The sequence below is a fragment of the Pseudochaenichthys georgianus genome, chromosome 7 (genome assembly GCF_902827115.2).
Source record: "Pseudochaenichthys georgianus chromosome 7, fPseGeo1.2, whole genome shotgun sequence".
Taxonomy (NCBI): Eukaryota; Metazoa; Chordata; class Actinopteri; order Perciformes; family Channichthyidae; genus Pseudochaenichthys; species Pseudochaenichthys georgianus.
The window spans coordinates 1305785-1329029 of NC_047509.1; the positions used below are offsets into that span (position 1 = coordinate 1305785).

Consider the following 23245-nt stretch of genomic DNA (forward strand, 5'->3'; position numbering starts at 1 on the left):
TCCGTGTGTGTTGATAACTGAGACTCTCGGCCTCCGTAGTGGCGAAGCAAATATCAAAATCAAAGATCGTCTCTGCTGAGCGTTGACAGAATGAGGGGATTTTATATGAATGAATCGTTTTTTTACCGATGCAAAGACGCTACGCAATCGATGCGTCGCGAGTTCAACCCGGTTCAACCCAAACTGTAGCCGATGTGCACTCTTTCAACCGGTGCACTCGCATCTTGAACGTTTATGCCGATGCGAATCAGTGAATCTTAACATCCCTAGTGCGTACGCATGGGTTAGAGTTTGCGTGGAGGACCGCACGTTTTCCCGTCAAGTTAGTATTTTATAAATCGCAAACATTGCGTAGAAACTGGCGTACGCCATTTTTTTTTTAGCGTACATCCCTTTATAAATGAGGCCCCTGAAGAGGATCCAGTTGTTATGTTATCTGATATATTAAACTGGTCTTTAATGATCGCAGTAAAGAAACTTAGTAACAGTACAGTAACAAAGTTTAAACTCTTGATCCCTGGCGTCATCAGCGATAGTAAATAATCTACATACAGACAGAAGTCAAAATGTGCTCTCTGAATGAACTAATGATGTTTAAAACATGTGTTGTTTCCACAGACAGAGAGCAGAGTCTCCAGTCCCCAGCTGTCTGTCTCTGAAGAGTGACCGGTCTATGCCGGAACCGCTAAACTTCAGTAATGAACCTGGACCCTCAGACACAAAGTAAGAGTTTCTGCTGTAACCTGACCTGAAGAGGATTCAGTTTTTATATAATTTAATATATCAAACTGTTCTTTAATAATATCATGTGTGCAGTTTGTACAGAACAAAGGCAGCAGAGTTCAGCAAGCTAACATTATTTGAGGATATTTCAATATGCATTTATAGCATAATTGTATCAGTGGTGTTAACGATGCCATGATCTTAGGGCAGGAATACCGTGAACATAGTTTCACGTGACAGAGGAATAAATACACACATACACCGTCGGCTTTGCTTCAACCGGAAGTGACTCATTTTATTGCGCATGTCCCTTTTTATCAAGGAATACAGGAAGTGATTAGTATAAGAGTATTAAATAAACAAATTCATATATTACAATTCATAATTCAACAAGTGGCATAACATGGTTTTGAATGGCAAAGATATTGATAAATACTCACTAAAAATATATATAATATATCGTCCAAAACATTATTTACTACTTGGGCATGTTTATGATATGTATTTTAAAGATGTTTATTAATAATAGTGATAATCTGGTGAGCTGGTTGTGTTTAGCATCAGCAGATTAACAGAGCTTTGTGTGATTACATGTAGAGTCAATGCAAAGACCCAGATCCGTGCCTGGCAACACCAATAAACTTAATATATAACAAATATTTACAAAACATGTCTTTTATAAACATACCATTGACCGAAAAGGAGCAGGGAGGAGAAAATAATTGTATATTACCTGCCCCTTTCCCTTACCTTCCCCACACATAACAGTATCGTAGGATAATAAGAGAAACACAAAAACGTACTAACAAAAATACTTAGTTCCCACTTGACAGTTAACGGAAAGAAACAAAACTAAAAAACAACACCAAAACAACACATGAACAAGGAAAAGTGCAACACCCTAAGTCCTACTTGTCATGGGCCCTTTCTCATTTCAATAATTTCCCCTCCTCGATTCCTCCGAAATTAGTGAAATGAGAAAGGGCCCTTGTGTCTTGTCTGATCCTACTTCCTGTCGTTAGTTTCCCTGTTGTGTCTGATTGTGTTCACCTGTTTCCCTTGTGTTTCAGCCTCCCCTGCCCAGCTGTGTCTTGTCCTGTGATTACCCTTCTGTGTATTTAGTCTTGTCTTCCCCTGTGCTCCATGTCTATTCCTTCTCTCCTCGTCTATGTTACCTGCCCGTCTCTTGATGTCCATGCTACCTGTCACGCTCCATGCTTGTTCCTGAGGTTTTTTGTCCTGATCCTTCCTCGTGCTCCCTGGTTTCCTTCCTTGTACCGGTTTTGATAATGTTAAGTTGTTCCTTGTTTTCTGTTGTCATCAGCTTTGGGAAATAAAGCTCGCTTTTTGTTACCTAACCTTTTAGTCCTCTTATTGCATTTGGGTCCTATTTTTCCCCACCCGTGACACTAATGGAGAAGAAGAGTCTTGAGTGTGACGTTGGTGACGCTCTGCCCTTTGGTGGGAATCAGCTCCACTAATGTAAAGTGTTGATCTCCACAGAGGGAAGAGGAAGAGTGGTGTTCCTGTGGAGGAGCAGCTGTCCAGCTGTGCTCTGTGTCAGGACGTCCTGAAGGATCCAGTCTCTACCAGCTGTGGACACTGGTTCTGCAGACAGTGCATCACCTCATACTGGGAGCAGAGACCTCCATCAGGAGACCCCTCCTGCCCCCAGTGTGGAGAAAGATCCAGAACCAGAGCTGGACTGCAGACAGCCAGTCAGACCAGAACTGTCCGAGGTAAGAGGCCGAACACACGCAGCGTCTTATTCCTCTTCCTGGTTCCTTTGTTTCTGAATAGGTGTACTGTTGTAGAGCAGAGACAGTAAGCTGTTTATACAACATTTAAACTCAGTCTGGTTGTTGTTGTTTTATTGTTATAATTAGATTCTCAGAGCATTTTCTTCATTCTCTCCTGTTTCCTTCTCTTCCAGCAGATAGTGGTCTGCAGAAGGTTCTAGATGAACATAGGCTCAGTCTGAGGAGGAGATGTGAACGTGTGACTGAAGGAACAGATCAAAGTGAAACCCTCCTCAACAGGATCTTCACTGAGCTCTACATCACACAGGGCCAGAGTGAAGAGGTTAATACCCAACATGAGGTGAGGCAGCTGGAGACAGCCTCCAAGAAGAAGCCCCTCCATGACACTCCAATCAAGTGCCAGGACATCTTTAAAGTCTTACCGGACCAACAGACTCCCATCAGATCGGTCCTGACCAACGGAGTCGCTGGAGTTGGAAAAACCTTCTCAGTGCAGAAGTTCACTCTGGACTGGGCCGAGGGTTTGGGAAACCAAGATGTCAGTCTGGTGATCCCGCTCTCCTTCAGGGAACTGAACCTGATCAAAGGTGAGCAGTACAGTCTTCTCAGGCTACTCCATGTTTTCTATCCAACCTTACAGAAGGTCACAGCAGAGCAGCTGGCTGTCTGCAAAGTGCTGCTCATCTTTGACGGCCTGGATGAAAGCAGACTTTCTCTGGACTTCAGAAACAATGAGGTTGTGTCTGATGTCTCACAGCAGTCCTCAGTCAACGTGCTGCTGACAAACCTCATCAGGGGGAAGCTGCTTCCCTCGGCTCTCGTCTGGATAACTGCCAGACCTGCAGCGGCCAATCAGATCCCTCCAGAGTGTGTGGACAGGGTAACAGAAGTACGAGGCTTCACTGACGCCCAGAAGGAGGAGTACTTCAGGAGGAGATCGAGTGATGAAGACCTGTCCAGCAGAATCATCTCTCACATCAAGAGCTCCAGGAGCCTCCACATCATGTGTCTGATCCCAGTCTTCTGCTGGATCACTGCTACAGTTCTGGACCACATGTTGACTACAGACCAGAGAGGAGAGCTGCCCCAGACCCTCACTGACATGTACTCACACTTCCTGCTGGTCCAGACCAAGAGGAAGAAGCAGAAGTATGAAGAGGGACATGAGACGAGTCCATGGCAGCTGACGGAGGCTGACAGAGAGCTTCTTCTGAAGCTGGGGAGGCTGGCGTTTGAACATCTGGAGAAAGGAGACATCATGTTCTACCAAGAAGACCTGCAGCGCTGTGGTCTTGATGTCAACGAGGCCTTGGTGCACTCAGGAGTTTGTACACAGATCTTCAAAAGAGAGAGTGTGATCTTCCAGAAAACAGTCTACTGCTTTGTTCATCTGAGCGTTCAGGAGTTTCTGGCTGCAGTCTACGTGTTGCACTGTTACACCAACAGAGACACAGCGGTACTGAAGGACTTCCTGAGGAGAGACGGGGACGAAGACAATGATAGCAGTGATGATGATAACCCATCCCTGGATGTCTTCCTGAAGGGAGCCATGCAGAAATCCCTCAGAAGTAAAAATGGCCACATGGACCTGTTTGTCCGCTTTCTCCACGGCCTCTCTCTGGAGTCCAACCAGAGACTGTTAGGAGGCCTGCTGGGTCGCACAGACAACAGACCAGAAACCATCCAGAGAGCCATCAGCAATCTGAAGGAGATGAGCAGTTATGAATTCTCTCCTGACAGGTGCATCAACATCTTCAACTGTCTGACAGAGATGAAGGATCACTCAGTACATCAGGAGATCACAGAGTTCCTGAAGTCAGAGAACAGATCAGAGAGGACACTCTCTGTGATCCACTGCTCTGCTCTGGCCTACATGCTGCAGATGTCAGAGGAGGTTCTGGATGAGTTGGACCTGAAGAAGTACAACACATCACAGGAGGGACAACTGAGACTGCTTCCAGCTGTAAGGAACTGCAGGAAGGCCAAGTAAGTCCAGATGTGATTCACTTTATAATCTAATGTGGATCAGGAGCAGAGATGGGGTCGTTACTAAAAAAAAGTAATATATTACATTAAAAAAAAAAGTAATATATTACACTACTTCGTTACTCTCTACATAAAGTAACTTGATACTTTACTCGGAGGGCCGGCCGCCCCTCCCTGCAGGCAGATCACGCAGACTGCTAAAGTTTCAAATGTTCTCTTTAGTTCAGTTTCCACTGATCCAGATCCTGAATGTTTTCCTATCTGACCGTGGCTGTCCTCTGTCTCCTGCTATCTGTATATTTTGCGCAGTCTATCTCTGCTCACGCTGTTGCGTCGGCGTGTTCGCCATGTGTTGCACTGGAACCAGACACCGCAAAGACTTCAGCCGAGTACGTACGAACTGCGCATGCGTGAGTGGCAATAACTCTCCTTACCAGCAGGCGGCGGTAGTGTGTATTCGTCAGAACAGACCGTGATATAAACAAACAACAAATAGCTGTGCGTTAGCTTCACCTTAGCATGTGTTCTTTGCAGGTGTTTGTTGAGGTTTGATTATGACTACTGAGACCACTGAGACAAATGTAACATTTGTGATATTGGGCTATATAAATAAACATTGATTGATGACTGATTTTAGTAAGTAACGAAGTAACGCGTGTCGGGGCAATGTTAGTAACTGTAGTGTGATTACTGAATTATAAAAGTAGCGCGTTACACTACTCCTACCGACAAAAGTAATATTATTACAATAACGCGTTACTGTAATAATATTGGGTGTAACGTTACTTTGTAACGCGTTACACCCAACTCTGATCAGGAGTTTAATTATTCAAATAAACACTATAACATTTATGCTGTTTAAATACTGAGAGAGCAAAAATAAAACCAACACTGTTCTTCTATTTATTTATAATAATAGTTAAACTGAAGCGTTCCTCTCTTCATATTGAGTGATGGAGGCGACATGTCAAACACATGAAGGACTTGAGAGGTTGCCACAGAAACATGTTATTATTACTTTCTAGTAGGGCTGTGCGATTATGGCAAAAATCATAATCACGATTATTTGGGTCAATAATTGATATCACGATTATTTTGACGATTATTCATTGACCATTTATTGAACTTAAACCAATAAACAAGATCAACAAATATGTTGGAGCGCACTTCCAAAACCATACTAAACATATATTATTAATATGATAAATAAAAATAAATTGGACCAAAATAAATTAAATCAAATATGATGCAGTGCACTGTCACAACCTAATGAAAACTCCTTAACATATAGCCAACATTTTGGTAAAACATATTCAACATATTCCACTCAGTCAAACGTTGAAGGCTGGCCAACCGTCATGGTCCAGAAGTAACAGGAAATAAATGTTGAACTAGGGCTGTGCGATTATGGCAAAAATCATAATCACGATTATTTGGGTCAATAATTGATATCACGATTATTTTGACGATTATTCATTGACCATTTATTGAACTTTAAAACAAATAATATTTTACCAATAAAAAAAGATCAACAAATATGTTGGAGCGCACTTCTAAAACCATACTAAACGTATATTATTAATATGATAAATAAAAATAAATTAAATCAAATATGATGCAGTGCACTGTCACAACCTGCTGAAAACTCCTTAACATATAGCCAACATGTTGGTAAAACATATTCATTATTCCACTCAGTTAAACGTTGAAGGCTGGCCAACCGTCATGGTCCAGAAGTAACAGGAAATAAATGTTGAACTACAATTTAAGACCAAATAAAAATGTTTAGGCCACCATGGCAAATGCTGGTAGGGCTGCTCATGTCATCTCTTAAAGATGCTTTGCCAGAAACACCAGCCTGTTGACATAGTCTGGTTTCAGAGATGAGCGCAGGCAGGTGACAAGCCACCTGTACTGAAGACCCTAGCCACGCCCGACACATGGGGTGACGCCGGCCAATCACCAAGCTTTGATGCGTTCAAGTGCATTATTCTGGCACAGGAAGATTATGTTACAGGACATTAACGATAAAACAGAATATTGTTGTTCTATTTTTAGACACATCTCGCGATCGACTGGTTGGGCACCCCTGGGCTAGACCATAGGTCTGTTGTGGTGGCAAAGTAGTCAGCTGAAGCCACATCTCTCTCAACTTCCCCACGGCATTTGTCATATAGTGCAGGCAGCGCAGACGCTTGTCCAACGTGTTGACAAGTTGCTTAAAGCCCTGGTTGCTAACAGTGCTAACTGGGCACATATCTTTAGCGATGTGAAATGTAATGACAAAGTACTTAGTGGAAATAGTTTTACCTTTCTTTTTAACGAGTTGCTGCTCTTGTTCTGACATCTTCGCTCGTGCTGAACACTCACAACACATGTCACTCCCACGTGGCCGAGTGGGCTTTTAGGGGGGGCGAAAGCGCACCCAGCAAAATAATCGTATTTTGTCAATTATGCTGTTTTCATAATCGCCGGAAGCCATAATCGTAATCGCGATTAAAATATGATTAATTGCACAGCCCTACTTTCTAGTAGTTTCTTTTATCATTAAACAGACACATGTTTTAATATCAATGTATACTATTAGAGTTTAAAATAAGATCTATAACATTTCCCACCAATAACAGAGTTATGTCTGATACAAAAATAAACATATAACTGTATTGGTTTGTTAATTGTGTGCGCAATAAATGTTCAGATGCTCAGAGAAGCCAAAGCATCCTTCATCCACATCAAAATATTAATTAACATTTTAATATGTACATCTCTAAAATTATCAAGTGATTAATTTAATTTCTGTTTCTTTTGGTAAGTCAGTGACAGCAGGAGCACACACATGTGATCAGATCACACTGACAACATATTAAACTCTATTATAATATATTATATTAAATGCACTAACAGTAGATGTCTATCAGAACATGTGAAATATTTGTTCATCAAATGCTTGAGGTTAATATAATGTTTCCTCTTTTAACAAATGTTGTAATATATGTTTTATTATAGACTTACTCTCTGTGGACTCTCAAAGACTGACTATGAAGTCGTGGCCTCAGCTTTGAAGTCTGACCCCTCCCATCTGAGAGAGCTGGAGCTGACTCACAACGCTCTGATGGATTCAGAAGTGGAGCTGCTGAGTTCTGGACTAAAGAGTCCCAACTGCAGACTGGAGGCTCTCAGGTCAGTTCACTGACTGCAGTTCATATTGATCTGTTTGTGTTTGTGATTTTCTGAATTTGAACAAATACAATGTTATTTTAATTTGTTCCGTTTTTGCTAATGATTGAATATTGATCAGAGTAACAGAGAGAAGGTGAATGTGTGAGGGAGAGAGTTTGAGCTTCCACAGACTCACCCTGTGCTCCAGGAGTCAGTGGAGATGCTGTCAGTACTGAGGAGCTGTGAGGGAGATGGAGTTGTTCAACATCTGATCAAAGTTAAAGTTCCAGATTATCAGTGGATTGTTTCTGCATCATCTCTGACATTAAAACCCTGTTTGACTCTGAACGGATTATTAAACCTGGAGTTATTTCAAACAGGAACTTTGTTTTCTAAAGTGACATCATGTTTTCTTTATTCAGACTGGAGGGCTGCAGTTTGTCAGAGATCAGCTGTTCTGTTCTGGCCTCAGCTCTGAAGTCCAACCTCCATCTGAGAGATCTGGACCTGAGTCACAACGCTCTGCAGGATTCAGATGTGGAGCTGCTGAGAGATCTTCTGGAGAGTCCAGACTGCAGACTGGAGACCCTCAGGTCAGTACGGGGTCTCTGCTGGTTCAGCAGTATTGTATGAAACACAGGGAGGTGTTTCTCTCACTGGGAAACAGATCAGTGATGTTACCCACTGACTGCAGGCTCTCTCATTCTTCCATCAACTAGAGAAGGCCAGCTGGAAATGCAAAGCCACGTTTAGTCAGTCATCAACTTTCCACCAGACGTATGGGGTTTGACAGAAGAGTGGAAAAGGTAGTCTGTGTTTGATGGGATGTTTTTAGTTCCTTGACTAATGGCTGTTACTTCCTGTCATGCAGCTGAGAGCTGTGGCAGTCAGTCGTAGTGTTGCAGAGAAGATATGATGGGATGTAAAGCATGAGATCAGGACTCTGAAGCTGACTCAAAGAACAAACACTTATTTTAAACTGGATCCATAACTGTTGGATTGTGTTCATCCCTACAGGATCAGAGATGAGACGATCAGAGCCAAGATCCAGAAGACCTGTGAGTACTGAATATCCTCCATTCATCCAGACATGAAACTCTTTGATGGAGCACGTCCTCAGAGGAAAACAACACTCTGGTTTCTCTCTTCATCATTTTGGCTGTTTCTCTTCACAACAACTGTCTATCAACACAGTGAGGCGTTCACTGACACTCTGTAAGATGTACATAAACTCTGAAGAATAAAACACATGAAAACATCAACATTATAACCAGTCTGTTACAGTATTACCATCAACATATACTTCAGTAAAAGTACTCATATCAGGTACTTCAGTAAAAGTACAACTACTCAGATCTTGTACTTGAGTACAAGTACAAGTTCTCAGATCTTGTACTTGAGAAAAGTAGATGTACAAGACAGGGTTTCCGTTAGCCGGTAATTACCGGTTTTTAGCTGGTAAAATGTATAAAAAACCGGTAAATTCAAAACCTGACGGTCAAAATGTCTGGTAATAATTAGGGAGGCTCCGATCGATCGGCCGCCGGTCATTATCGGCCGATATTCACTCTTAATAGTTTGATCGGTGCTCTCTATAAAGGCCGATCAGGAGAGCTGGATCTGATCGATATGGACATAAACGCGAGTGAAGTGTAACCGGACGCGAGAGAGATCAGATCAGCTGCTGAGTCTGACCGAGACACGCAGCTCTGCAGGATCACCTGAAGCCCCGCCCTCTGTTTAGCGAGCTGCAGGAGCTGCATGAGAAACTGACGTGCTGTCAGGAGAGAGAGGATCCGTTTCTCCCGTGTTATTATTCAAAGTTGATGTAAACTTCTGAATAATGTACGTTATCTACTACAAGTAGTTTGTTTGAATGTAATAATTATGTTGTTTGTTGTTTGTGGAATCATTTATTGAAAAATGAATCTGAATTTTTTGATCATGTTACGATTATAAACTGAAGCAATATAAAAATGAGCCCCGTGAACTGAGTTTTAAACTGAAGCATATCTGCTCATAGTCCGGGAATTACCTGCTAACGGAAACTCTGCTACACAACTCTTATTATTATCATTGAAATATGACCGGTAAATTTCAAATTAGTCCGGTAAAATAAATTCTTCCCGGACATTTGACCGGCGAGAAAAAATTCTAGCGGAAACCCTGGTACAAGAGTGTGGGAATACTCCGTTACAGTAAAAGGCCTGCATTCAAATGTTACTCAATAAAAGTAGAAAACTATTAGCATCAAAATATAGTTAAAGTACCAAAAGTATTCATTGTGTAGATTGGTCCATTTCAGAATAATATATATGATACGTTTTATAATTATTGATCATATCGGGTATTAAATAAATGTAGTGGAGTAAAAGTACACCATTTACCTCTGAACTGTTGTGGAGTAGAAGTACAAAGTAGCCCAAAATGGAAATACTCAGGTAAAGTACAAGTACCTCAACATTGTACTTAAGTACAGTACTTGAGTAAATGTACTTAGTTAATCCAGGCTGAAGACTTTTCTTTTTGTTGCTGCTTTTAATTGAACTATTCATATCTTAGACTGCACTGTAACTTGTATCCATGTACTTTTTCTTTTAATGTTTAATTGAACTATTCATATCTTAGACTGCACTGTAACTTTTATCCATGTATTTTTTCTTTTAATGTTTATTTTATTAGCTTTTCTTTTTAATGACTGATTTTAAATGCCATTTTCTTAATGTCTTTCATTTTTTGTAAAGCACTTTGAATTGCCTTGTGTTGGAAAGTGCTATATAAATAAACTTGCCTTGCCTTAGTTCCTCTCCTGATCTGTAAAGCTCTCCCAACATATGCAGGTTAGCATCCGGCAGCTTCTATGTGCTGGGGACCCGTACTGTACATGTCTATCATCACACTGTGGGCTCCTCAACATGTGTGGGTTCCCAGCAGGACTCTCTGAGCTGCAGACACATTCTTTCTGTGACTTTGTTCCAGATATTTGGAGCATAATAACTGAAGCTGTTTCTCCATGTTCAGGAACTCCCATCCCCCGAGTCCTGCGGCAGAAAGCGCTCCTTCCCTCCAAGAACTCTTGGACCCTGCACGCTGGTCCAGAACCAGAGTCCCAGTGAGGAGTCCAACCAGTCGACCTCGCAAAATTAAACTAAACTACAACATTATTAAAGATCATGTTTAAAGTAAAAAAAGGATGCTTTTAGACTGAATCCAGAAGTTTCTCAGGCTGCAGTCAAAGCAGATTTGTGAAATATATATAAAAAAAAACTGTAATAAGAATTACTTTCTTTGGACATTCTATTTACAATTTCTTTAAACAAATATTTAAAATGTTTCCGACTTTCTATCCGAGTGCCTTTCTCATTAATTAACTACTTAAATCTTCTTTTCTTTTCACAGGATATTTGATTTTTTTTTCATGTAACTTCAAGACTAATTATTATTTTCTCAGCCCTGTAATAAAAAAAATAATTTTAAAAATAAATATCCCATGTGTTGAACTTGTATCCTGATTGATGAGTCAACAGTAAAGCAGCCAGGCGTTAACGGTCAGCTTTTATGTGTATTTGTTCATTGGCTCATATGTGTAGCATGTTTAATGGCAGTGTTTTGAAAATGGCTGACAGGTGAATATGTCAGATCTCTGTGTATTACTCAGAGAACCGTGTGCAGTGTTTTAGAAAGTGCAGAGTTGAATAGATAACCACAGTGACACGTCCAAAAACCCGGAAGTAAGTTAGCATTTGTACCACTTCCGGTTCTTTCGACAAAAAGCAATGCATTTTCTCCATAGGGAAGATTCAAGATTATTCACATTGGCAACATAGGACATTTGCACTTAGCGAATGGTGTCAGCCTTAACGGGGACCACATACCAGTGAGGACTTATTTCCTCAGAGTCCCCTGATCGATACCATTTTCTCCAATGAAGGAGACGATGATGGTGTTCTGGGGTGAGGCCTGTTTCTGCCTCGCCCACTGTTTCAGGCCCCTCTGAAGTAGATCTTCCCTTGTGACATTTATTTTAAACATTTTTGAGTTGTCCAGGAGGTCTGACAAGCTACATCAAAGAAAAACAATATTTTAAAACATTCAGCTCTGGTGGTAAACTTAATCTCTTTGCAATAGATTTTCTGTATATCTGCTCTGCCCTGGTCTGGTCCGGGGTGCTTGGCTCTGGCACTTCCTCGTTAATGACGCTGGAAAGATGTAACATGTTTTAAATATCCATAAATTAAACCTGAATCCATCAAATGTTCAAATGTAGGATGGCCTCAGTAAAAGGGGGGCAAATAAAGTGACTCTACAAAGGAATGCAAATCCAAATGCACAAGGAATTCATACAACAATGTTAGACATGCATTTATTGAAAATACTTTTACCTCTCCTCTGTAACCCCACAGAATTCTGCATGGATATTTATGACGAAATATATTTATGACTGTGAAAAGAGTTCTCCACACACCGGACAAGCAACCTGTGACATAAGAGAAAAACATTTACAAAAAAAGAAGATCTCACATGTTATACAAAGCACAGGAAAAAAACAAATGGCAAAAAAAGAAATATATTTTAAAAATATATACTAAAAAGAAAGGCCTGTATTGTAGCACTGTAGTCTCCTCACCTTATGACCCGATGATGTTGCCTTATCAGTGGACACCTGTAAAATATCATTGTTACTCATTCACATCATGCATTTGGATGCTCAAACGTATGAAATAATACTAACAAGGATGAAACCTATGTTTTGATTGCTTACTTGATTGTCATAGTCCTCTGTGGTGTTGAGAAACTGGACATCATCATCAGACTCATCTGTGTGGGTCTATAAGAGCAAACATCAAACAATAACAGGAGTTATAAAGATATAGAGTTACCAAAAAGTAATGTTATTACAAAGTATGGGATAGGCTGATGGGAACTGTGCTGACATATTTTAAACACCTGTACATCAAATAGGCAGAAAAGACCATTTATGTTTCAGTCAGCATGCTCAAAAGGGACATCAAGCTCCGGGCCAGATATCTGCTCCGGCCTACAACTCTGTACATGCATTGTAAGCAGCTGCAAAGGCACATCCTTATAACACGTCATGCACCGTGCCTTTGGCATGCTCTCGAACTCTGGAGCTGTGAGGGCCAAGGGAGAAGTGTCCAAAGTTTGCTGGATGGGCATTATGTAGAGGCAACCCTTGCCTTCACGAGACTGGCCCCTGAGTAGCCCTCCTCCTCCGGGGATATTACACACAACTTTCTTTGACCAGATTCTCCTGTTGGGGTTGAAACATATATTTCTCTTATACGGTTTGTTGGAAGGATCATACATTTCAAATCAATTACTTTTATTACAAACATTCTTAAATCAGCTTGTAATAAATAAAATACAAATGGAATCTTCTGCTTTTTACTCATAGCCTTGTGTATAAGCCAGGCTCCCTCTAGCTCAGCCACCTTGGGGTAGACCTCACAGAGGATATTTGTAATCTATTGATTAAAATAATGCAAATAGTGGTTAACAAAATGTTCTTTAATTGTATTACAGACAGTTTGCATGCCTGTTGGATGCACATTACTCATTATGATATCAGTCTTAACACTAAAATATGTAACTTTCTGATAAAGTGATTGTGAGAACACACTTTCTTTTCCAATTTCATTTTGTTGCTCTTATAAAACCAAAGAGTCATATTTACCTCCTTATGGTCAGCATCCTACGGGACATGTGCAGACCTTCTTCTCAGCCCAGCCTGCAAGAGAATGAGCTCCTCAGAGGGCTTAGGGGTTTTCTCGGAGGAAGAGGCGAGGAAGAAGAATGGAACACGAACTGTTCTAGGGCCTGTTCTTTTCTTTGCACTTTTGGGAAAGGATCTGACGTTTTTGTTTGACCGGTGAAGATGACATTTGAAGTAATACAAAAGCGGCAAAACTGTGGAACGAACTTTAACAGAACTATTTAAGAAATAATTGTATATTTCCCTGGCTTGAATCCTTTCAAAAGAAGGTAATAAATAATGACTATCTTATTTCAATAAGAATAACATAAATAATAGGTCCAGGCTAACATGGGAATTGTATATATAACAACATTCAAACCTGGTCATTTGGTCCTGAACAGAACTCTCTGCACGAACAGGCAGGGTTTGCTGGTGTTCCTGCACTGTGTCTGCTGTCTGCTTTCCCCTGACTGTCCCTGGTCTTCAGTTTTCCTTAAACAAGATGTAGGTTACATGATTTCATAAACGTAACATTTATGGGCTATATTCATAGGTTATACACAAATACCAAACATGTTCGTTACCTCAGGTAGAATCCTTTGAGTTAATATTTACATCTCTGCTTTTATACACAGGATAACATATAAAGTTACCAAGCTGCCTATGTCCTCCAGTATCCAAGTCAAAATAAATACAATATATAAGACATATATAAAACATACAGCCATTCGCCTTCAGTACGGCCAACAGATCCTGTGCCGCCTTACGCATTTTAGTCTAAGGAAACAGGACAAATAATATATATATATTTAGTTTTACATTCATTGCTTTAAAATATAGGTGTTCTTTCATTTAAAATCGGCATTCGATTCAGAGAATCACCCAGCTAATGTTTTCTAGCTAAATAGCTAACTAAACAGCACACTGACAGGGTAATCATAAAACGGCCTCTAGGTAAACTTGTATTCTACATGTTAACACTGTGGACCTTCATTTTATTATGTCATCATGTCAGTCACTAACAGAGGATGGACATAGTACTGTAAAATGATTCTATACATGGGCACAGCATAGCTGTTAAGGATCCGAAATCCATTTTACAAAGACTGAAACAGCTCCCCTCTTAATTAATGTGTGGTGAAACACAGTATTGCACGCTACACTCACTGTATACTACACCCACAGTCCGCTGTGTCAGGGACATGTCAAGGAAAGCCCGCCGGCCCTTCCCTTCCGACCAATCAAATAATCGGAAGGGAAGGCCTGACGTGCCGCTGCATCACATACACAACTACCCGCGACAAGAGGCAGATATGAAATCTGCCTTCTACACAACATAATATTTGCAAGTATAGTGTAGTGGCTGATGTTTTTAGTCAGAAACAGGTAGACTGTAGTGTACACTTACTACTAATAAATAACTTTAGTGCTGAGTTACTTATTTGCACTGTAAGAGAGAGTATATCAACGCAGCCTCTGTCGGTCTTCTCACTCACACTTTCCCGCCACGTCTGGCCGAACAATGAAACCTAGCCAAAGTAGCTAGATAGCATTAAACATATAGCTACTGATGCTATCAATATAATGCCGATTGAAGAATGATGGTCACAGAAAAGAGTGTAAGCTACATTAAGTTAAAATAAAATAAATATAATTAAAAAGAAGAACGGCCTAAAGGAAAATAATTGTCATCCAGGCAGCTAAACTCAAACAATAGTTAGCTGTTCAACATTGGCAAAACATATTTAATTCAGTTAAAAAATATGTATTTAGACCCCTAGCTTGCTCACATTATGACAATATATTTGCTCACTTTGTTAAAAACGTTTTGTTTCTGTATAACTTACCTAGTGTTAAGACTCTCCTCCGCTGACATCCATCCTCCACAGCAGCCAGAGGTGAAATGGCAGTTGTGATATTTGATGGACAGTTGGACAGTTGAAAAATGATACATTTGAAATAACTCAACCGTGATTAATAAATAAAATACAAATGGAATCTTCTGCTTTTTACTCATAGCCTTGTGTATAAGCCAGGCTCCCTCTAGCTCAGCCACCTTGGGGTAGACCTCACAAAGGATATTTGTAATCTATTGATTAAAATAATGCAAATAGTGGTTAACAAAATGTTCTTTAATTGTATTACAGACCGTTTGCATGCCTGTTAGATGCACATTACTCATTATGATATCAGTCTTAACACTAAAATATGTAACTTTCTGATAAAGTGATTGTGAGAACACACTTTCTTTTCCAATTTCATTTTGTTGCTCTTATAAAACCAAAGAGTCATATTTACCTCCTTATGGTCAGCATCCTCCGGGACATGTGCAGACCTTCTTCCCAGCCCAGCCTGCAAGAGAATAAGCTCCTCAGAGGGCTTAGGGGTTTTCTCGGAGGAAGAAGAATGGAACACGAACTGTTCTAGGGCCTGTTATTTTCTTTGCACTTTTGGGAAAGGATCTGACGTTTTTGTTTGACCGGTGAAGATGACATTTGAAGTAATACAAAAGCGGCAAAACTGTGGAACGAACTTTAACAGAACTATTTAAGAAATAATTGTATATTTCCCTGGCTTGAATCCTTTCAAAAGAAGGTAATAAATAATGACTATCTTATTTCAATAAGAATAACATAAATAATAGGTCCAGGCTAACATGGGAATTGTATATATAACAACATTCAAACCTGGTCATTTGGTCCTGAACAGAACTCTCTGCACGAACAGGCAGGGTTTGCTGGTGTTCCTGCACTGTGTCTGCTGTCTGCTTTCCCCTGACTGTCCCTGGTCTTCAGTTTTCCTTAAACAAGATGTAGGTTACATGATTTCATAAACGTAACATTTATGGGCTATATTCATAGGTTATACACAAATACCAAACATGTTCGTTACCTCAGGTAGAATCCTTTGAGTTCATATTTACATCTCTGCTTTTATACACAGGATAACATATAAAGTTACCAAGCTGCCTATGTCCTCCAGTATCCAAGTCAAAATAAATACAATATATAAGACATATATAAAACATACCGCCACTCGCCTTCAGTACGGCCAAGAGATCCTGTGCCGCCTTACGCATTTTAGTCTAAGGAAACAGGACAAATAATATATATATATATATATATTTAGTTTTACATTCATTGCTTTAAAATATAGGTGTCCTTTCATTTAAAATCGGCATTCGATTCAGAGAATCACCCAGCTAATGTTTGCTAGCTAAATAGCTAACTAAACAGCACACTGACAGGGTAATCATAAAACGGCCTCTAGGTAAACTTGTATTCTACATGTTAACACTGTGGACCTTCATTTTATTATGTCATCATGTCAGTCACTAACAGAGGATGGACATAGTACTGTAAAATGATTCTATACATGGGCACAGCATAGCTGTTAAGGATCCGAAATCCATTTTACAAAGACTGAAACAGCGCCCCTCTTAATTCATGTGTGGTGAAACACAGTATTGCACGCTACACTCACTGTATACTACACCCACAGTCCGCTGTGTCAGGGACATGTCAAGGAAAGCCCGCCGGCCCTTCCCTTCCGACCAATCAAATAATCGGAAGGGAAGGCCTGACGTGCCGCTGCATCACATACACAACTACCCGCGACAAGAGGCAGATATGAAATCTGCCTTCTACACAATATAATATTTGCAAGTATAGTGTAGTGGCTGATGTTTTTAGTCAGAAACAGGTAGACTGTAGTGTACACTTACTACTAATAAATAACTTTAGTGCCGAGTTACTTATTTGCACTGTAAGAGACAGTATATCAACGCAGCCCCTGTTGGTCTTCTCACTCACACTTTCCCTCCACATCTGGCCGAACAATGAAACCCAGCCAAAGTAGCTAGATAGCATTAAACATATAGCTGCTGATGCTATCAATATAATGCCGATTGAAGAATGATGGTCACAGAAAAGAGTGTAAGCTACATTAAGTTAAAATAAAAATAAATATAATTAAAAAGAAGAACGGCCTAAAGGAAAATAATTGTCATCCAGGCAGCTAAACTTAAACAATAGTTAGCTGTTCAACATTGGCAAAACATATTTAATTAAGTTAAAAAATATTTATTTAGACCCCTAGCTTGCTCACATTATGACAATATATCGGCTCACTTTGTTAAAAACGTTTTGTTTCTGTATAACTTACCTAGTGTTAAGACTCTCCTCCGCTGACATCCATCCTCCACAGCAGCCAGAGGTGAAATGGCAGTTGGGATATTTGATGGACAGTTGGAAAATGATACATTTGAAATAACTCAACCGTGATTGGGCAGGACAGTGGATACACTAATGTGTTGACTACAGTATGTGCATTTTGTTTTATACTAGGTCGAGCGAGGCCTGCGGTGGAAATGTGCCATTAAAGTCCTTGTAATTTCATTTAAGAATGAAAAGGAGGGAGTTTCTGGCGCGATGAGGGACTAGTGGTAGCAATCTGAACGAGCTCTGCAGCTTTACTATAAAAAACACGCTTAAATCCGACCAGCTCAATACTATATCACACATTTATTTATTTAATGATCATATCATCTTTCGGGAACTATAAAATAGATTTTTTTCAACCATGGTGAAGACGAAATCGACAAAGCTCTGCGCGGCGGAGGGAGGCCCGGGAGAATCACCGAGATCGCCTGACAAGGAACAACACGAGGAGAGCAGTGTCCCGGCCGACATGGTGCTAGCCGCCCTTGAGACACTCCGCAGAGAGATGGCTCAAAACAAAAAAGAAATTTGCGCCACGATTGATTCCCGGATTGAGACTGTCACTGAGAACCTAAAAAAGGAATTCTCCATTATGAAAGGGGACACGCAGACAGCATTGGTGGCAATCAAAGCTACTATGCTAGCACACACGGAGGCCATCAAGGAAGTTGAAGGTGCCGCAACTCAACACTCAGATGACATCACCCGGCTGCAAACCGAAGTGGCTCGCTTGACGGCCGATACTGCTTAACTGTCGGATAAATGTGAGGACCTGGAGGGACGTAGCAGGAGGAACAACATCCGCATGATTGGAGTGCCTGAAGGGAAGGAAGGCACACGTCCCAGAGAGTTTATTTCGCAGCTTCTCACCGACCTCTTATCCCTGGATCAGAAGCCGCTGATCGACCGCTGCCACCGATCTCTCCGACAGCGTCCCTCCGACGGACAACCGCCTCGCCCATTCATCCTGAGGCTTCACTATTATCATGCCGTGGAGGACATTCTACGCAAAGCCACCGGCTCTGGAAACCTGATATACCAAGACAAGCGAATCCAGCTATTTCCTGATTATCCACCGACTGTGGTAAATCGCAGGAGGGAGTTTACTCCGGCAAGGGAAATCCTGCGTAACAAACCGGACGTCAGGTACGGGCTTCTCTATCCAGCCAGGCTCATCGTCACTCACGGGGGTCAGCAGCACTCTTTCACTGACCCTAAAGCTGCACTGGATTACGCCAGGCGCCACTTCGGGGCACCGGAGGCGCGGCCGAAGGCGACACCCGACGGAGGATCTATAAACATTTAAGAGATACATGGCCTGGGCTGGCTGTTGATATAGGTTGGTGTACTTATCCTTTAACGTTTAATTGTCAGCCTATTTGAAGCAATTTCATTTTTCATTCCTTTAAGTTAACTTAAGTATTATTGAAGCATTTTTTCAGAGCTCTGTCTCCTGCTTTGCTAAGCTGTTTTTTTCCCTAAATTCACTTTAAGGGAGATGTTTTGGAATATTATGTTTAACTGGGTCTATACTCAGGGCTTTGATGTGCTTAAAGGTCTGATTGAGACGTGTTTTACTGCAATTCTTATTAGCCATCTTTCAAATGAGCTCACTTTTTGTTACATGCTTATGTGTTTTCCATACTCTAGTTAGATTATGTAAACAAGCTGCAGAGCTACCAGTTATGTGTTAGGAGTACTATAGATAGTAGGAGCTTTTCGCCTCCGCACCGGAAACCGCAAGGCTTTCTTGCCTGCCGTCTCCATCGTTTGGGGATGGGGACCTGGGCACGGGACTTGGGTGAGTTGTTATATTGTTGTCTGTTAAGGGTATGTTTGTATATTTGCATTTATTGTTTTTTTCTTTTCTCTCTCCACTTTGCAATTGCCTGGGCCACTGCACTTTCCAGTTTGTATGGGATAGATGGCGGATAATGGTTTGACTCCAGATAGACCTAACTCCACAAAATTCTTGTCCTGGAATGTAAAGGCTATGAACAGCCCTGTCAAAAGGTCAAGAGTTTTTTCTCACCTCAGAAAGTTAAATGCAGATGTCGTTTTTTTACAGGAGACACACTTACGCATCAAAGACCACCATAGGCTTAAAAATCAACATTATAGTCAGGTCTTCCACTCAGATTTTGACTCCAAAGCCAGAGGTGTTGCAATCCTCATAAATAAGAGGATACATTTTCCCACCACTCACATTATTTCTGACAGAAATGGGAGATATTTAATTATTACTGGTATGGTTTGGCAAACTCCTGTTGTATTGGTGAATGTATATGCTCCCAATTTTGATAATTCTGCGTTCTCTAACAGCTTGCTGAGCAAAATCCCATGTCTCAACACCCACCTTTTAATACTGGGAGGGGACTTAAACTGTGCTATTGACCCATCCTTAGACCGCTCTTCTCCCACCACGTTCTCTCCGTCCACTATGGCAAGGTCATTTTCTGACTTTATGTCTCTGAATGGCCTTGCCGACCCCTGGAGATATAATAATCCTCAGTCTCGTGATTACTCCTTTTTCTCTCATGTACATCATTCTTTTTCTCGCATTGACTATTTTTTCATTGACCATAAATTGCTGCCCAAGGTTACTACCTCTTCAGAATATTTACCAATCATCATCTCTGACCATGGTCCTTTAACTCTGGACATATCTCTGTCTACTCAACCTCGTACACCTTCACGGTGGAGATTCAATTCACTCCTGCTCTCTGATGCCAAGTTTTGTAGTACAATCTCCACTGCCATTGATGACTTTCTGTTTTCCAACAAGACAAGCTCCACCTCCCATTCTCTCCTATGGGAGTTGCTCAAGGCCTACCTCAGAGGGCAAATAATCTCTTATGCCTCTTATTTTAACAGGACCCGTAGAGCTAGGCTGGACGAGCTCTCTAAGGCGATACTTGAGTTAGACCGCCAATATGCTTCGACCCCGTCCCCAGATCTTTATAAACGGCGCCTGAATGTCCATTCGGAATTCAATCTTCTATCTACTCAAGACGCAGAGCGTTTGCTACTGCACTCAAGGGGAACATACTATGAACATGGCGATAAGGCTAGTCGATTGCTCGCGCACCAATTAAAACGCAAAGCAGCCTCCCGATTAATTCCTAAAATTCTAGACTCCTCTAACAACTTGACCTCTGACCCAGCACAGATTAATGATGCCTTTAAAAGTTTTTAATCTACCTTGTATAAGTCAGAGATGCCATCAGACACCACCAATATGACTCAGTTTTTGGAAGAATTGACGATTCCCTCAGTTCCACCTGAGGTTATGGATGACCTTGATTCCCCTCTCACTCTTGATGAGGTTATGCAATCCACCAGGTGAATGCAGAGCGGTAAGGCCCCAGGACCTGACGGGTTCCCTCCTGAATTCTTGAAAAAATGTGATGCTAAGTTGGCCCCTCTGCTTTTAGCCATGTACAATGAATCGCTTGGTAATGGCTCACTTCCACCCACCTTGACACAGGCTTCAATAGCTCTCCTCTTAAAAAAGGATAAGGACGTGACTCTGTGTAGTTCTTATAGGCCGCTCAGTCTCCTTAATGCTGATGTCAAGATACTGGCTAAGGTCCTTGCACGACGGCTGGAGGTAGTCATACCAGAAATCATTTCTGAGGAACAAACAGGCTTTATACAGGGGAGATACTCATTTTCGAATATACGTACACTTTTCAACATAATTTACTCTAAGCAACCCTCCACCCTTCCTGAGGTGGTTGTCTCTCTTGATGCCGAGAAGGCATTTGATCGGGTAGAATGGGGATACTTATTCTCTGTCCTTAAGAAATTTGGATTTGGGAACACATTATGCTCTTGGATTCGTCTTTTGTACTCTTCTCCCCAAGCTAGTGTATGCACCAATGATACTCATTCAAGCTATTTTGCCCTTGGACGTGGTACACGACAGGGTTGCCCCCTATCCCCTATACCAGGGGTCTTCAACTAAAATTCAACGAGGTCCAGTTAGAGAACATCTCGCCATGCAAAGGTCCGGAACATCAAAATGTCTAAGTTGCTTCATGAATTAGTGTGATATATATTGAAGTGACCTGTAGCTTTATCAACGTCTGCATGTAATCAACAACTGACTGCCAATCAAATAAAGAAAGTACAATTCAAAAACAACAATATTTATTGTCAATTAACATTACTTAAATACTGTGGATATGTGTAATGTTTAAATATTGAAGTTAAATGCATCAATGTGGTGCACTTTGAGAGCAACATTAAGAGATCTATGGATACATCTCTCAACACCCATATGAAACAGAACTGTAGCATATTTTCCTTTTTGGATATTTTACAAATCACTGCCCTTTTAAACTCTATTCTTGTTATTTTTAACAACTTCTTTGTTGCTGTCATATAGTATTTTATACCTGTTTTTCATTTAGTCTCATTATTATCATATCAAGGTGTGCCTTAACCTCACTGAGCTGAGGTTATTTGAGCCTCTCAGGAGAGAGCTCTCTTCCACCTGGTTGTAGAAAAGCTCTTTAAATTCGTTAGCATAGCTAGCTAACCAGATGCTAATAACAACAGATCGCCACTGTGCTTACAACTAAAGACACAGCCACGCAAACACTGCGGCATGTGTACGGCTCCTTATGGGTATTGCAATATTTTAAGGGCTGGAGCGGCGTTCCGGTGCTCAGCACTCCTTTCAGACGAGACATACCACGAGAAGACACGTTACGCTCGTGTTGTGTTCATGAACCTGTCCTTGGCCAGGAAAAACAGGTACTCGCTTGTTTAATTATTTTTGCGGTCTAGATTTCTTCTTCTTTTTTGAAGTGAGAAGTTGTCCGTCAGTCAGACTGACGTACTGACTCCCTCCCCCCCACCCCCAAAACGAAAACTCTTCGGTTCTCCACGAATTACAGTCACCCAAATCAGCGTTAAAAAAGCGGGAGGCGCCGAAAAATCCCCTATTAATGTATTGATTATAGCTCCGGGTCCGTATAGGTCGGCGTCTGGGTCCGTATCCGGACCGCAGTCCGCCTGTTTCCGACCCCTGCACTATACTGTTCGCACTGGCTATTGAACCTTTTTCTGCGGCTCTACGTGCCTCTACCTCTTTCCGGGGGGTGACAAGAGAGGGCAGGGAACATAGGCTATCTCTTTATGCAGATGATTTACTGCTTTACATTGAGAATACGGTCGCCTCTTTGCCCTCTGTTGTCACAACTCTGGACACAGGGTTCTTACACCTTTTCCAAAGTCAAATTCAAGCACTTTTCAAGCATTTTCAAGGTGCATTTTCCAGCTTTTCAAGGATCTTACAGCTGTTGTAAATTACATATTTATATACACATACTCAAATGATTATTTCCCTACCTCACATTAAATCAGATGTTCTTTATGCTATAAACAACCAAATGTGTGTTTCGTGATAGCATTCTACACGAGGATGCAAAATTAAAGTAAAGAAAACTAAGTTTAATATTTTAAAATTAGTGATCTGTACGTAGACTGGGCCTCCCATATAACCTGGCTGAGCCAATATAAAACAATCAGCCAAATAACTTTTCAATACATTATTGATTAATTGTTGAGGTACTTTTAGGTTGGTAGTGAACGCAAGTCAGAGGTACATGGTGTACTTCTACTCCACTACAGTTCAGAGGTACATGGTGTACTTCTACTCCACTACAGTTCAG

The 23245-nt window shown here is 41.1% G+C and overlaps 2 protein-coding genes across 7 annotated transcripts in view; both read left to right on the forward strand.

Annotated features, from left to right (window-relative positions):
* Nucleotides 1–23245, forward strand: part of LOC117449519 (protein NLRC3-like) — a 57645-nt gene that overhangs the window by 10680 nt on the left and 23720 nt on the right. The gene's annotated exons all lie outside the window — the stretch shown is intronic.
* Nucleotides 1–23245, forward strand: part of LOC117449047 (protein NLRC3-like) — a 74559-nt gene that overhangs the window by 6589 nt on the left and 44725 nt on the right. For 3 of the 6 annotated variants that reach the window (XM_071203686.1, XM_034086409.2, XM_034086406.2), the window contains exons 2-8: nt 619–723; nt 2227–2462; nt 2657–4469; nt 7476–7649; nt 8051–8221; nt 8646–8686; nt 10650–11112. In XM_071203686.1, the coding sequence (XP_071059787.1) occupies nt 619–723; nt 2227–2462; nt 2657–4469; nt 7476–7649; nt 8051–8221; nt 8646–8686; nt 10650–10651 (2542 nt within the window). In that variant the 3' untranslated portion in view covers nt 10652–11112. The other 3 variants (XM_071203688.1, XM_071203687.1, XM_071203689.1) reach the window with 3 other exon arrangements.